At 44.7% G+C, this 12,366-nt stretch overlaps 1 protein-coding gene across 5 annotated transcripts in view; it reads left to right on the plus strand.

Moving 5' to 3' along the window:
* Positions 1-3,666, plus strand: part of TPST2 (tyrosylprotein sulfotransferase 2) — a 78,276-nt gene extending 74,610 nt beyond the window's left edge. For 3 of the 5 annotated variants that reach the window (XM_049865534.1, XM_049865535.1, XM_049865537.1), the window contains one exon: positions 3,147-3,666. In XM_049865534.1, the coding sequence (XP_049721491.1) occupies positions 3,147-3,305 (159 nt within the window). In that variant the 3' untranslated portion in view covers positions 3,306-3,666. Of the gene's footprint in view, positions 1-1,097; positions 1,147-3,146 lie in introns of all 5 variants that reach the window. The other 2 variants (XM_049865538.1, XM_049865533.1) reach the window with 1 other exon arrangement.
* The last annotated feature ends 8,700 nt before the right edge of the window (positions 3,667-12,366 follow it).

Below are 12,366 nucleotides of genomic sequence, written 5' to 3' on the forward strand. Positions count from 1 at the left end.
AGGCTAGAGGCCTCCGTTGAATTATTCCCTTAGAATACATTTTTAGCAGTGGAATCAGTGGGTAGAAGGGTCCGGATCTTTTAAAGGCCCTCGAAGTACAAAGCTAAAATTGTTTTCTGAAAGAGTTGGACCAGCTTATACCCCCTGCAGTGTATGGCATATACCAGATGTCTAGGTGGCCCAGGGTTGGCTTTTTGTATTGTAAAGAGCAAAACCTTGAAGCAGCGGTGGTTCAGTGGTAGAATTCTGACCTTCCATGTGGGAGACCTGGGTTCAGTTCCCGGCCAGTGCACTTCATGTGCAGCTACCACCTTCTGTCAGTGGAGGCTTGCGTGTTGCTCTGATGCTGAACAGGTTTCAGCAGAGCTTCCAGACTAAGATGAACTAGGAAGAAAGGCCTGGTGATCTACTTTGAAAAATCAGCCAGTGAAAACCCTATGGATCACAATAGCCCAATCGACAACCAATCATGAGGATGGCGTGGGACCAGGCAGTGTTTTGTTCCATTGTGTTTGGGGTGGCCTTGAGCCAGGGTCCAACTCAAAGGCAGCCAACACAGGAGCCAAATATGAATGGATGACATATGCCTGTCCTGGTGAACACTCCTATCCCCAGGAGAGCTGCCCTGCAAAGTGCATCAAACCCTGACCTTTCTCCCCAACCTCCTCAGCGATCTCCCTCACTCCTTCATCTCTAGGCACACCCTCCCACCTCCAGGTCTTGGCTGTTGCCTCAGTTTGGAATGGTTTTCCACCCAGAGCTTTGCATGGCCGGGCTATTTCTCACCTTCAGATCTTGGCTTCAGTGTCCTTCCCTCATAGAGGCCTTTCTTCTCTGAAGTGGTCAGCTCATTGTAGTGCCTGGTTTGGACATTATCTTGCATTTGTGTTAGTTCAGCAGTCTGTCCCCCACTGGAAGGTAAGCTCCATGAGAACAGGCCTGGGCCTGGCATGTGCCCTATAATATCCCCAGCATGCAGTAGGTGCACAGTAATTATCCAATAAATGAGTGCCTGCAGGAGTGAACCTCAGGGCAGCGAGACTGTCCCCTACACACACCTAGAAGTGACCCTTTTCCTATGTGTTACCTTCCTACAGGTGAACCAGAACAGCACCTCCTCCCACTTAGGAAGCTCATGATTTCCAGGTAGGCCTGCAGACTTCCCTAGGGGTTCCCACTGCCACTGAGCCCAGGAGCCACTTTTCTAAAATGCTTGTCCTTGGAGAGCTTCCCTGGGGAGAAGTGTCCATAGAGGTGGGCTGACCCAGCCCCAGCAGAGGTTTCCATGGTGACAGGCTGGGGGAGCTATTTATAGAATGGAGGCTTAGTCTCTTGGCTCTGGATCAGGGATGGAGGTGGGGGTGATGCTGAACCGGCCCGAAGAAGGCCCTTAGTTTGTCTGGCCTTGGGGGGAGCAGGAAGGACCACAGTAACGGAGGGAATTCTAGAACCATGTTTGCAGAGAATGCTGTCTGCCAATCCGACATCTATAAACAGCATAAAGTTTGGCTACAAACAGCATCAGGTTGGGCCCAAAGCAATTAATATTCTAATAATAGTCACAGTAGTTCTGTGCTAAGAATAACCCTCACAGCATTGGGCCAGGTACTCCTCATAAGGTATTCATTTAACCTCCATTAACCCTGTGGGGCAGGTGGCGCCATTCTCCCCATTTTACAGAGGAGAAAACCAAAGCACAGAGAAGGGTGTTAACTTGCCGAAGGCCACACAGCCACCAAGTGGCAGAAGCTCCCCCAAATCATCTACTCTGGAGATTGCTTTTAGGGAACGATTCCCAGTGCATGTGTATCCTTTTATATTTTGCTAAGAGGTAGGAAGAGGGCTTCTCAACCTGGGAATTATAAAGATTCAAGAACTCTCTGCAGGTTTGCATTGCCATCAAGTCAATGCTGACTTGACTTGGGACCCTAAAGGACAAGGTAGAACTGCTGCATTGGGTTTCCAAGGAGCACCTGGTGGATTCGAACTGCTGACCTTTCGGTTAGCAACTGTGGTTCTTAACCACTATGCCACCAGGGTTTAGCTGCTAACTAAAAGGTTAGCAGTTCAGATCCACCAGGTGCCCCTTGGAAACTCTATGGGGCAGTTCTGCTCTGTCTTAGAGGGTCACTATGAGTCAGAATCAACTCGACGGCAACGGGTCTGCAGGTTTAACTTCTCTTAGCCTCCACTGTCCACATCTGGAGAATGGGGACTTATAAGTGCCCCTCTCCAAGGGTGGTTGTGGGATAAAGTGGGCTGGCCCAGCTGAGTGTGCTTATAAGCTGTAAAGTGCCAGGCACTCAGTGTGGGCATGAGTGCTGCTATTAAAATCTCAGTGAGTGAGCTTGTTCCTATGTCCCTAGCCTCTCAGATCAGGAGACTGTGGGGAGCCCCACAGTAATTAAGAAGCACCATAGCAAGGTCAGGACCAACTTGCATGGGTGTTTTCATTATTCTTCTAAGGCTGGGACTTAGAGCTTCTAGCCTGCACTCTATTTTTGATCTTGTCTTCTTATTTTTAAATAATCAGCATATTTTTTAGTTTTTCTCTAAATGCAGTTCGCACCAACCTGCAAGTCTATTCATTATCAAGGCTCAAATCCTGCACTGCACCAAGACCCTGGGGTTCTATTTAATGCCAAAGAAAAGAACCCTTCCATTGAAAACAGCCCTTCTCCATGCTTCTCCCTAACCCTGTCACCCTCTTTCTGAAGATTGAGTATTAGAATCCGGAATCTTCGCATCGACAAAAGCCAGATTTCTCCCTCACTTTACTGTGTAAATGAGAGACTATATGCAGACATTTTAGACAATCCCTGGTGCCAGAGTTAGCACTGTACAAATGGTAATCATTTCCTTGCCCCCAAAGCAAGAAATCCATTGGCATTTCTCACATAATCCTTGCCATTTGCTCTTTATAAATAAGAACAGTGGGCTTTGAGGTCAGGTTGCAGCGGGTGAAAATGTGGGTAAGAAGAAATGTTTTTCTGTTCAAATTCTCTCTGGCCATCTGGGATGCATAGATAAAGCCTCACATTCTTATGCATTTGAAGACCATACGTTTGGTGATCACACCTATAAATATAAAAGATCTCTTTCAGAATCATTACTCTGAGCCTCAATGTGGTCTTCCCCTCTTCCAGATCTCTGCAAGTGGCTTTCTGTGGCCAAGAAGAGAAGAAACTTGGAATTCGAGTGGAAATCGGACCTCTAATCCAAGCATATTGCTTGCTATTAATCGCCAAAACGGGACTGTAAATGAGGAATGGCTTTGCATATGTTTGCAAAAGCTGAATCTTTGAAAACTTAACCTTGAAGCTCTCTTATCTTTGGACACGCGAGGGCAGAGAGCAAAGCCTGGGGAAGTAGTCCAGCTTTTGAAACTTAGGTATTTTATGTTTTTCCCCTCAAGAACTTTTTTTTTTAGGAAGTGGATCTGCCGTCCTTGTTAATTTGTGGGACTGCCTTGGTGGCTTTGTTTGCCGGGGGAAGGCCCACAGCCTGTGCCTCTCCTATTCACCCTGACTTTGAATTCAAAGAATCTATTTAAGAATTTAATATATGAGGTTTTCTTTGATTCCTCTTCACTTCTATTTTGTTTCACAGAGGGGAAAAAAAAAACTGAATAAAATGAACAGGGGCTCATTTGTCTGTGTCTTACTTTACAGTGTGAATAGATTTTTTTTTTTCCCATGTTGAGTTTTGTCAGGTGGATTGGCCACAAGCAAGAGCTGGACAATAGGTCCATGGAAGACGCAGCTGAACCTCCCCCAGGATTCGATGATTGGCTAGAAGGACTCACAGAACTCAGAAGAGCTGTTAGCTTATGGTTATGGTTTGTTACAGTGAACAGATACAGACTGAAATCAGCAAAGGAGGAAGACCCATGAGCAGAGTCAGGAGAAATCACATCAAGCTTCCAGGTGTCCTCTCCTAGTGGAGTCCTATGGACAGAGCTTAATTCTCCCAGCACCAACGCGTGACAACAAGTGCAAAGTGTTGCCAACCAGGGTGGCTTAACTGAGTCTTCGCGTGCAAGGCTTACATAGGAATCAGTCATGTAAGCTTGGAGACTGACTGTAGTTATGCCATCTCCAGTCTGCCTCTACTCCCCCACCAGAGGTCAAACTGACATAGCCTCCACCCAAGTGACCTAAAGCCTCCACCATAAATCATACTGTTGGCAGAAACTATCCGGTGTGGCCCATGGCTCCAGGTATACAAAGACGCTCTTATCAGGCTTAGAATTTATCAAGGACCAGTCCTTTCTTTGGGATTAGCAGGACATGAATACTCCAAGCCTGCCAAGCTGACCCTTTATTGTAGAGCCCTCAAATACTTGAGGGAGTAATTGGGCCCAGAACAGTTTTGTCTTTGTAAGGGTTAAGGTCTTTTACCCATATCCCTTTGCCTGACATCTCATGATAATATATGAGGTTTTGAAAAGGCTGTGACTCACAGTGGTTGGGGGCATGGGTTTTGGAGTTAGGCTTGCTTACTAGCTGTGTGGCTTGAGCCTTGAGTTTTTTGTCTGAATAATGGGGAAGTTAAAATTTCCTGGGTTTGTAGGATCAGAAGGGTTAATGGGTGATGTTGGCAGTGGTTCCTGGTACAAGATGAGCCCTCAGTATTAGGCAGTTCTTGTCTCTCCTTGTTCTTGAGGCTACAGTGGGATGGTGTATTCACTTCCTAGGGCTGCCATAACAGAATATCACAAAGTGGGTGGCTTTACACACCAGGAATGTACTGTCTCACAGTTCTGGAGGCTAGAAGTCCAAATCAGGTTACCGGCCATGTTGATTCCTTCTGAGGGCTCTGCGAATCTGTCCCATGCTTCTCTCCTAGCTTCTGGTCACCCCGGGCGTTCGTTGGCTCACAGCTGCAGTGTTATGTGGTGTGCTCGCTCTCTCTATGTGTCTCTCCTCTTTTATAAGGACACCAGTCATATATGGTTAGGACCCATCCTACTCCAGTTATGACCTCATGTTAACTGATAACATCTTGAAACACTGTATTTCCAAACAGGGTCGTAGGAACAGGCATTGGGACTTCACCATACCCTTTTGGGGTACCAATTCAATCCATAACAGATGACTAGGCTTTTGAGGGTTGGAAAGCCCTCCCGTTTATTTATCATTTATCAATCTGCTGCTCAGTTTGTCACGTGTGGTGCTATCCCTTTGAGAATCTGATGATGGGTGTGGACCCCATGGTTCTAGGATTTTGCACCTTTTATGAAGCCCATCCATGAAGACTCTGGATATTCACAGAACTGCTTGGGGTGTAGGGGGAAACGACAGTGTAAGAAAACAAAGAAGTGTGGGAAAAGAAGGAAGAAACCTATTCTGGCCCGGAACCTGCCCCCTAGTGGTGGGGTTGGGTCTTGATCCTGAAAAACCAGTCTCAGAGTCCACTTCCATTTCATCCTCATGATGTGATCTGAGGGGAAAAACTACAGAGTCCTACATGAGAATACCTTTATAAAAATCAGTCGGAAGAATTTATAGTCAGGATGCGAGAGGCCCCTCTCTCTCACACTTCCTTTCAAAATCTACTCCTTCCCTAAAAGTAATGCTACTTTTCGGAGCATATTCTTCCAGGTCTTTTTCTATAAATTTACATTCCTTAAAATGTTTACATATGTATAAATATTTAAATACATAGCCTTAAAGATGCATAAAAAATACGACTCTGAATGGATTGTTCTGCAATGTATTTAACAAATTGCATAGGAGGGTTTTTCATGTGCATACGTACAGATCTACCGCTCCTGCTAATAGCTGCCTGATGCCAGAGCAAACCGTCCTTTTGTGTTCCCAGTTTCCACCTCGCCCCTAGAAACTGCAGTGGGTATTGCTTTGCATACTCCGTGCAAGTGCACAAGTGTTTCTCCCCATAATGAGAAGTAGAATTGCTGGTGTGAAAGGCAGACATACCAACTTTATGATAGTGTCCCCTTAAATGGTTGCTCCCACATCCTCTGACTTGGGTGGGAAATTGACTTTATTGTGAAACTAAAGCCTTTCTTGAGGTTGTCTTGGAGCAGTGGGCCAATGTCACTTGTGCCCTGGCTCATGCATCTTTGGGCAAATATGCATCATCTTTTCTGATTACTGAATTTGTGAAGATATTATAATCTGTGCATCTCTTGGGTGCTGTTTTTATTATACATACTTAGCTTTGGAGTCAGAGAGAACTAGGGTTACACCCTGGCTCTACCACTTAACCATCTACGTGACCATGGGCAAGCAGCTCCATTTCTCTGCACCTCAGTTTTCCTAATCTGTAAAATGGGGATAAGTGGATAATGACTGTACCAATTTCATGGAATAGTTGGGAAGAATCAATGAAATAAGCAAATTATCTGGTTCAGTGAAGCTAGATAGCGAAAGCTACATCTTGAAGACTAAGGTGCCCTGACTCAAGCCATGGTGTTTTCAGTTGCCTTATACGCGTGCAGAGGCTGGATGATGAGTCAGGAGGACCGAAGAATTGATGCCTTTGAAGTGTGGTGTTGGTGAAGAATATCGAATATACTGTGGACTGCTGGAAGTACAAACAAGTCTGTCTCAGAAGTACAGCCACAATGCTCCCTGGAAGCAAGGATGGTGAGACTACATCTCACATACTTTGGATATGTCATCAGGAGGCATCAGTTCCTGGAGAAGGACATCATGCTTGGTCAGCGAAAAAAGAACAAGACCTTCAACCAGGTGGATTGATACAGTGGCTGCAACAATGGGCTCAAGCATAACGATTGTGAGGATGGCGGAAGACCAGGCAGTATTTCATTCTGTTGTACATAGGGTCGCTACGAGTTGGAACTGACTCGATGGCACCTAACAACAAGTCAGAGTTGACAGCAGTGGAGTTTTTAATGGCCCCATGATGAAGGTTTTCTTTTAGAAAAATTCTACCACCCATCTGTCAGTTTGTCAAGCTATGGTGGATTGCATGTTGCTCTGATACTGGAAGCTATGCTACCGGTATTTCAAATACTAGCAGAGTCGCCCACGGTGGACAAGTTTCAGCAGAGCTTCCAGACTAAGACAGACTAGGAAGAAAGGCCTGGTGATCTCCTTCCAAAAATTAGCCAAAGAATACCTTATGGATCACAATAGGATATTGTCTGATATAGTGCTGGGAGATGAGCCTCCTGTGTTGGAAGGCACAACACAATAGCTACAACAATGAACTCGAGCATACCACCAATGATTGTGAGGATGGAACAAGACCGGCCAATGTTTCATTCCGTTGTACACGGGGTCGCCATGAGTCAGAGCTGACTTGCAGCAATGATAATGATTATTATCACCATGATTCTGATATCAGGGATGACTTGTGAGGGAGCATTCATACCTGCTTATCAGGCTCTATGTTCATCCAGCTGATAGCCAGCCAGCTGTACCTGTGGCCTGTTATTGTGGTACAGTCTTCTGTACATGTGCCACATGGAGGGAATACAGTTTTCACACCTCATTAATATAGCCACTAACCTGGCTGAGCCACCAGATCCTCCAAAGGACTCGTCAATTTTCCATTCTTGAGTTCCATTTTCTTGGTTTTTTTTTTTATTTCTTATGTCTACTCACAGGGTAAATTTTGCACCCCTCCAAGGGTAAAGAATCAGTAGTTGATGAAGTAGGGAATACAGGAAGCTTAGGGTCACCACTCATTGGGTAGCAGAAGGCATCGTGTCTCAGACACCCATCGTCATTGTTCCAGTTACCTATTGCGGCCCAAAATTTAGTGGCATAAAATACTTTGTTATTAAATCTCTCAATTGTGTGGGTTAACTAGAGTCCACCATGTGGTTCTTGCTGTTGAATGATGGCTGGACTTCTGTCATCTGAAGACTTCTTTATTCACATGTCTGGTGCCTGTACTGGGTTGGCTGGAGCTTCTAGAGACTTATTGTGCATCTCTATCCATGTAGCCTCTTCACGTGGTTAGCTTGGGCTTCCTCACAGCATGGCAGTCCTGGGATGGTTGGACTTCTTATACGGGGCTGGTTTACTTCACAGCAAGTGTTGCAAGAGGCAGGAAGCAGAACTGCTGGTCAGTTAAGGGATATGCTTGGAACTGGCACAGTGTCATTTCTGCCTCAGTAGTCATAGGCCCTCCCAGATTTAAGGGCAGGGAGCAGAAATAGGCCCCACTTCTTCATGGTGGAGTGACCAGGTCATGTTGCAGAAGAGCATGTGGGGAAAAGATATTGTTGCAGGCATCTTTGGAAAAGACAATTGGCCACAGTCATCATAAGGGCAAGTTTATCAGCCACACCTTCAGACCGTCAAATAACTTATGAATCTCTCTCAGGGAAATGCTGGTATCACCAGAATGTTCCCTCGCTTCAACCGGGGTACAGAATAAAGGACACACCTTTTCTCTACCATTTAATGATTCTAAGCCCCCAAATGGCTAGATCATTTACAAACAAACAAAAATGGGCCTCTTTGAGGGTTTCCTCAGCTTCCTCCTTGAGACCAGAAACGGCTCCTTCCACCAATGGAGCTGCTCCAGGCCTCCCCAGGCCCCAGATCCGGGCCCAGAGGTAGTAGATCATCTCTTACCTCTCTGGCCTCAAAGTCCACCTCATTTTCTGCTCTAATTGAACACTTTACAGGATGATTGACAACAAGAAGGTCCATTCCTTTAGGTGAAAGCCCTAGCTCCACCCATCAAGGCATGCTCTTGACCAAGTGACCCTAAGACTCCAATTTAAGTCCATTTCCCAAGTCTGGATTATTTTGATCTAATTTTGTTCCCATTATAACAACTAGTGGTTTTATTTATTATTTATTTTACTTTTTATTTTGAAATAGTTGTAGACTCACAGGTAGTTGCAAAAACAGTAGATAGAATCCTGTGTCTCCTTCACCAGCTTCCCCCAATGATGACATCTTATATAATTGTAGTTCTATATCAAAACCAGGAAAGTGACCTTTCTATATGTACTGTTAACGAGACTACAGACCTTATTTGGTTTTCATCATTTTTTTCATGCATTCACTTGTGTGTGTGTGTGTGTGTTTAAGGATTTTGATAAAGTTTGAGACCAATAAATCTCAGGATTCTTGTTTCCCTCTTCTCTTAGAAGCAGGACCCTCCATACACACCCTTCCCCAAATATAATCCTTTGTGGAAGCTCAATCTTTACAACAAATAAAAAGGCTGCTCTGATGAGGCCCCCATCCCTGCCCCAAACACCAATTACATCTCTTCAAAGCTCTTTATCATAGTCAAAGTTTTGCAGTTTTTTTGTATGTACTGATTTGATTCATGTTGGTCTTACTAATGGAGAAACCATTATTTTTAATTATGCATCATTTAGCCCCCATGGTCTATCCTGCCTAGAATATTCCCTGTAATGAATGGGTTGTGGTAACCAACTTCCAAAATGGCGCCCAGTAATCCTCACCTCCTGATGTTCATGCCCTTTTCTATGTAGTCCCTTTTCAATACAGAACAGGGCTGATGTTGCCAGGTTAAATAAAGGCTGCCTGGTTAAATTTGAATTTCAGAGAAACAACGAATCATTTTTTAGAATTTTGCAATATGGCATGGGATATACTTACACTAAAATATGATTTGGTATTTATTTGAAATTCAAATTTAATCAGGCAGTCTATATTTTTATTTGCTAAATCTGGCATCCCTGAATAGGACTGACCATGTAACCAATATGATACCGTGGAAATGACAATGTGCAACTTGTGAGGCTAGGTCATGAAATACCTTGTGCCTTCTGCCTTGGTCCACTCACGTGGGAGGCCTGCCATCATACAGAAAGCACACTTACGCAGCCCTACGAAAGGAGGTTCACACGGCGAGGAGCTGGGGCCCGTTGCCAATGACCGGCACCAACTTGTCAGCTATGTCAGGAAAACACCTCGGAAGTGGATCCTCCAGGTCCGCTCAAACCTTCAGATTCACTATGGCTCTGGCCAACATCTTCACGGCAATCCCATAATACCCTGAACCAGCCCTACCCAGCTAATCCATTCTCAGACTCCTACCACAAAAGCTGGGATAATGTTCACTGTTATTTTAAGCTGCTAAGCTTCGAGGTGTGCTGCAATAGATAACTAGTACATTAAAAACAAACAAACCTGCACACCCATGTTTATTGCAGCACTGTTTACAATAGCAAAAAGATGGAAGCAACCAAGGTGCCCATCAATGGATGAATGGGTAAGTAAATTATGGTATATTCACACAGTGGAATACTACGCATCCATAAAGAACAGTGACGAATCTGTGAAACATTTCATAACATGGAGGAACCTGGAAGGCATTATGCTGAGTGAAATTAGTCTGCAAAAGGACAAATATTGTATAAGACCACTATTATAAGAACTTGAGAAATAGTTTAAACTGAGAAGGAAACATTTCTTTTGTGGTTATGAGAGGAGGGAGAATGGGAGGGTGAGAGGGTAGGAGAGGGGTATTCACTAATTAGTTGGTAGATAAGAACTACTTTAGGTGAAGGGAAAGACAGCACACAATACTGGGGAGGTCAGCACAATTGGACTAAACCAAAAGCAAAGAAGTTTCCTGAATAAACTGAATGCTTCGAAGGCCAGTGTAGCAGGGGTTTGGGGACCATGATTTCAGGGGACATCTAAGTCAACTGGCATAATAAAATATATTAAGAAAACATTCTGCATCCCACTTTGAAATGTGGTGTCTGGGGTCTTAAACGCTAGCAAGCAGCCATCTAAGATGCATCAATTGGTCTCAACCCACCTGGAGCAAAGGAGAATGAAGAACACCAAGGACACAAGGTAATTAGGAGCCCAGGAGACAGAAAGGGCCACATGAACCAGAGACTACATCACCCTGAGACCAGAAGAACTAGATGGTGCCCGGCTACAACTGATGACTGCCCTGACAGGGAGCACAACAGAGAACCCCTGAGGGAGCAGGAGAGCAGTGGGACGCAGACCCCAAATTGTCATAAAAAGACCAGACTTAATGGTCTCTCTGAGACTGGAAGGACCCTGGTGGTCATGGCCCCCTGACCTTCTGTTGCCCAGGACAGGAACCATTCCCGAAGCCAACTCTTCAGACCTGAATTGGACTGGACAACGGGTTGGAGAGGGATGCTGGTGAGGAATGAGCTTCTTGGATCAGGTGGACTCTTGAGACTATGTTGGCATCTCCTGCCTGGAGGGGAGATGAGAGGGTAGAGGGGGTTAGAAGCTGGCGAAATGGACATGAAAAGAGAGTGGAGGGAGAGAGCGGGCTGTCTCATTAGGGGGAGAGTAATTGGGAGTATGTAGCAAGGTGTATATAAGTTTTTGTGTGAGAGACTGACTTGATTTGTAAACTTTCACTTAAAGCACAATAAAAATTATAAAAACAAACAGACAAACCCATTGCTGTTGATTCCAACTCATGGTGAATCCACGTGTTACTGAAGAACTGCTCCATAGGGTTTTTTGGCTGTAATCCTCATGGAGGAGGCCGGCTGGTGCAATGATTAAGAGCGTGGCTGCTAACCAAAAGGTTAGCAGTTCAAATCCACCAGCTGCTCCACAAGAGAAAGATGTGGCAGTCCACTTCCATAAAGATTACGGCCTTGGAAATCTAATGGAGCAGTTCTACTGTGTCCTATAGGGTCGCTATGAGTTGAAATCGACTTGATGGCAATGGGTTGAATCTTTATGGAAACAGATAGCCAGGCCTTCCTTCCACTGTGTGGCTGGGTGGGTTTCAACCTCCAACCTTTAGATTAGTAGTCAAGCATGAACCGTTTGCACCACCCAGGGACCTAACTAATAACACAGGTCATCAGTAAATATTTGTTAATGAGTAACTACATGAATTAGGGAATGAATGATGAAGGCTGTGGTTCCTCAGCTTGCCTGTGGCTTTTGAGGCTGCTTGTTTTACAAAGAATGCCTCAGGCCTGTGACACCTTGTGTCCCAGCTTTTTATATGAGGATGGAGTTGTTACAAAGTCTTAAAAAATAAGTAGGGTAGAAAACATCTGTAAGGAACATATAAAGGGAAATCAAATGGGCTAATTAGCAGCTGATCTGGATTTTTAGTTCTACCAGACTCAGGACTGAATTTATGCTTTGGAACAAAATTCAAAATAAGAATAAACTATGTGAAAATGTATAATGTCACTGTCCTAGAAAAAGTTCTTGTGATAGACTTTAAATATATCAGCTTTGAAATGCCACTTATGGTTTGTTTCTATGGTACCAACCTATTTAAAGTTGGAACTGAGCAAGGATTTTCCCCCACCTCCCAGTCCTTTTGGAGGCAATATGGAAGCAGTGCCATATGGCAGAGGTTGTGCAAGGGGTGGTTAGGAGTGTGGCCTCTGGGGTGGTAATAGGAAGTATCTCT

Source organism: Elephas maximus, chromosome 22 (assembly GCF_024166365.1).
Source record: "Elephas maximus indicus isolate mEleMax1 chromosome 22, mEleMax1 primary haplotype, whole genome shotgun sequence".
NCBI lineage: Eukaryota > Metazoa > Chordata > Mammalia > Proboscidea > Elephantidae > Elephas > Elephas maximus.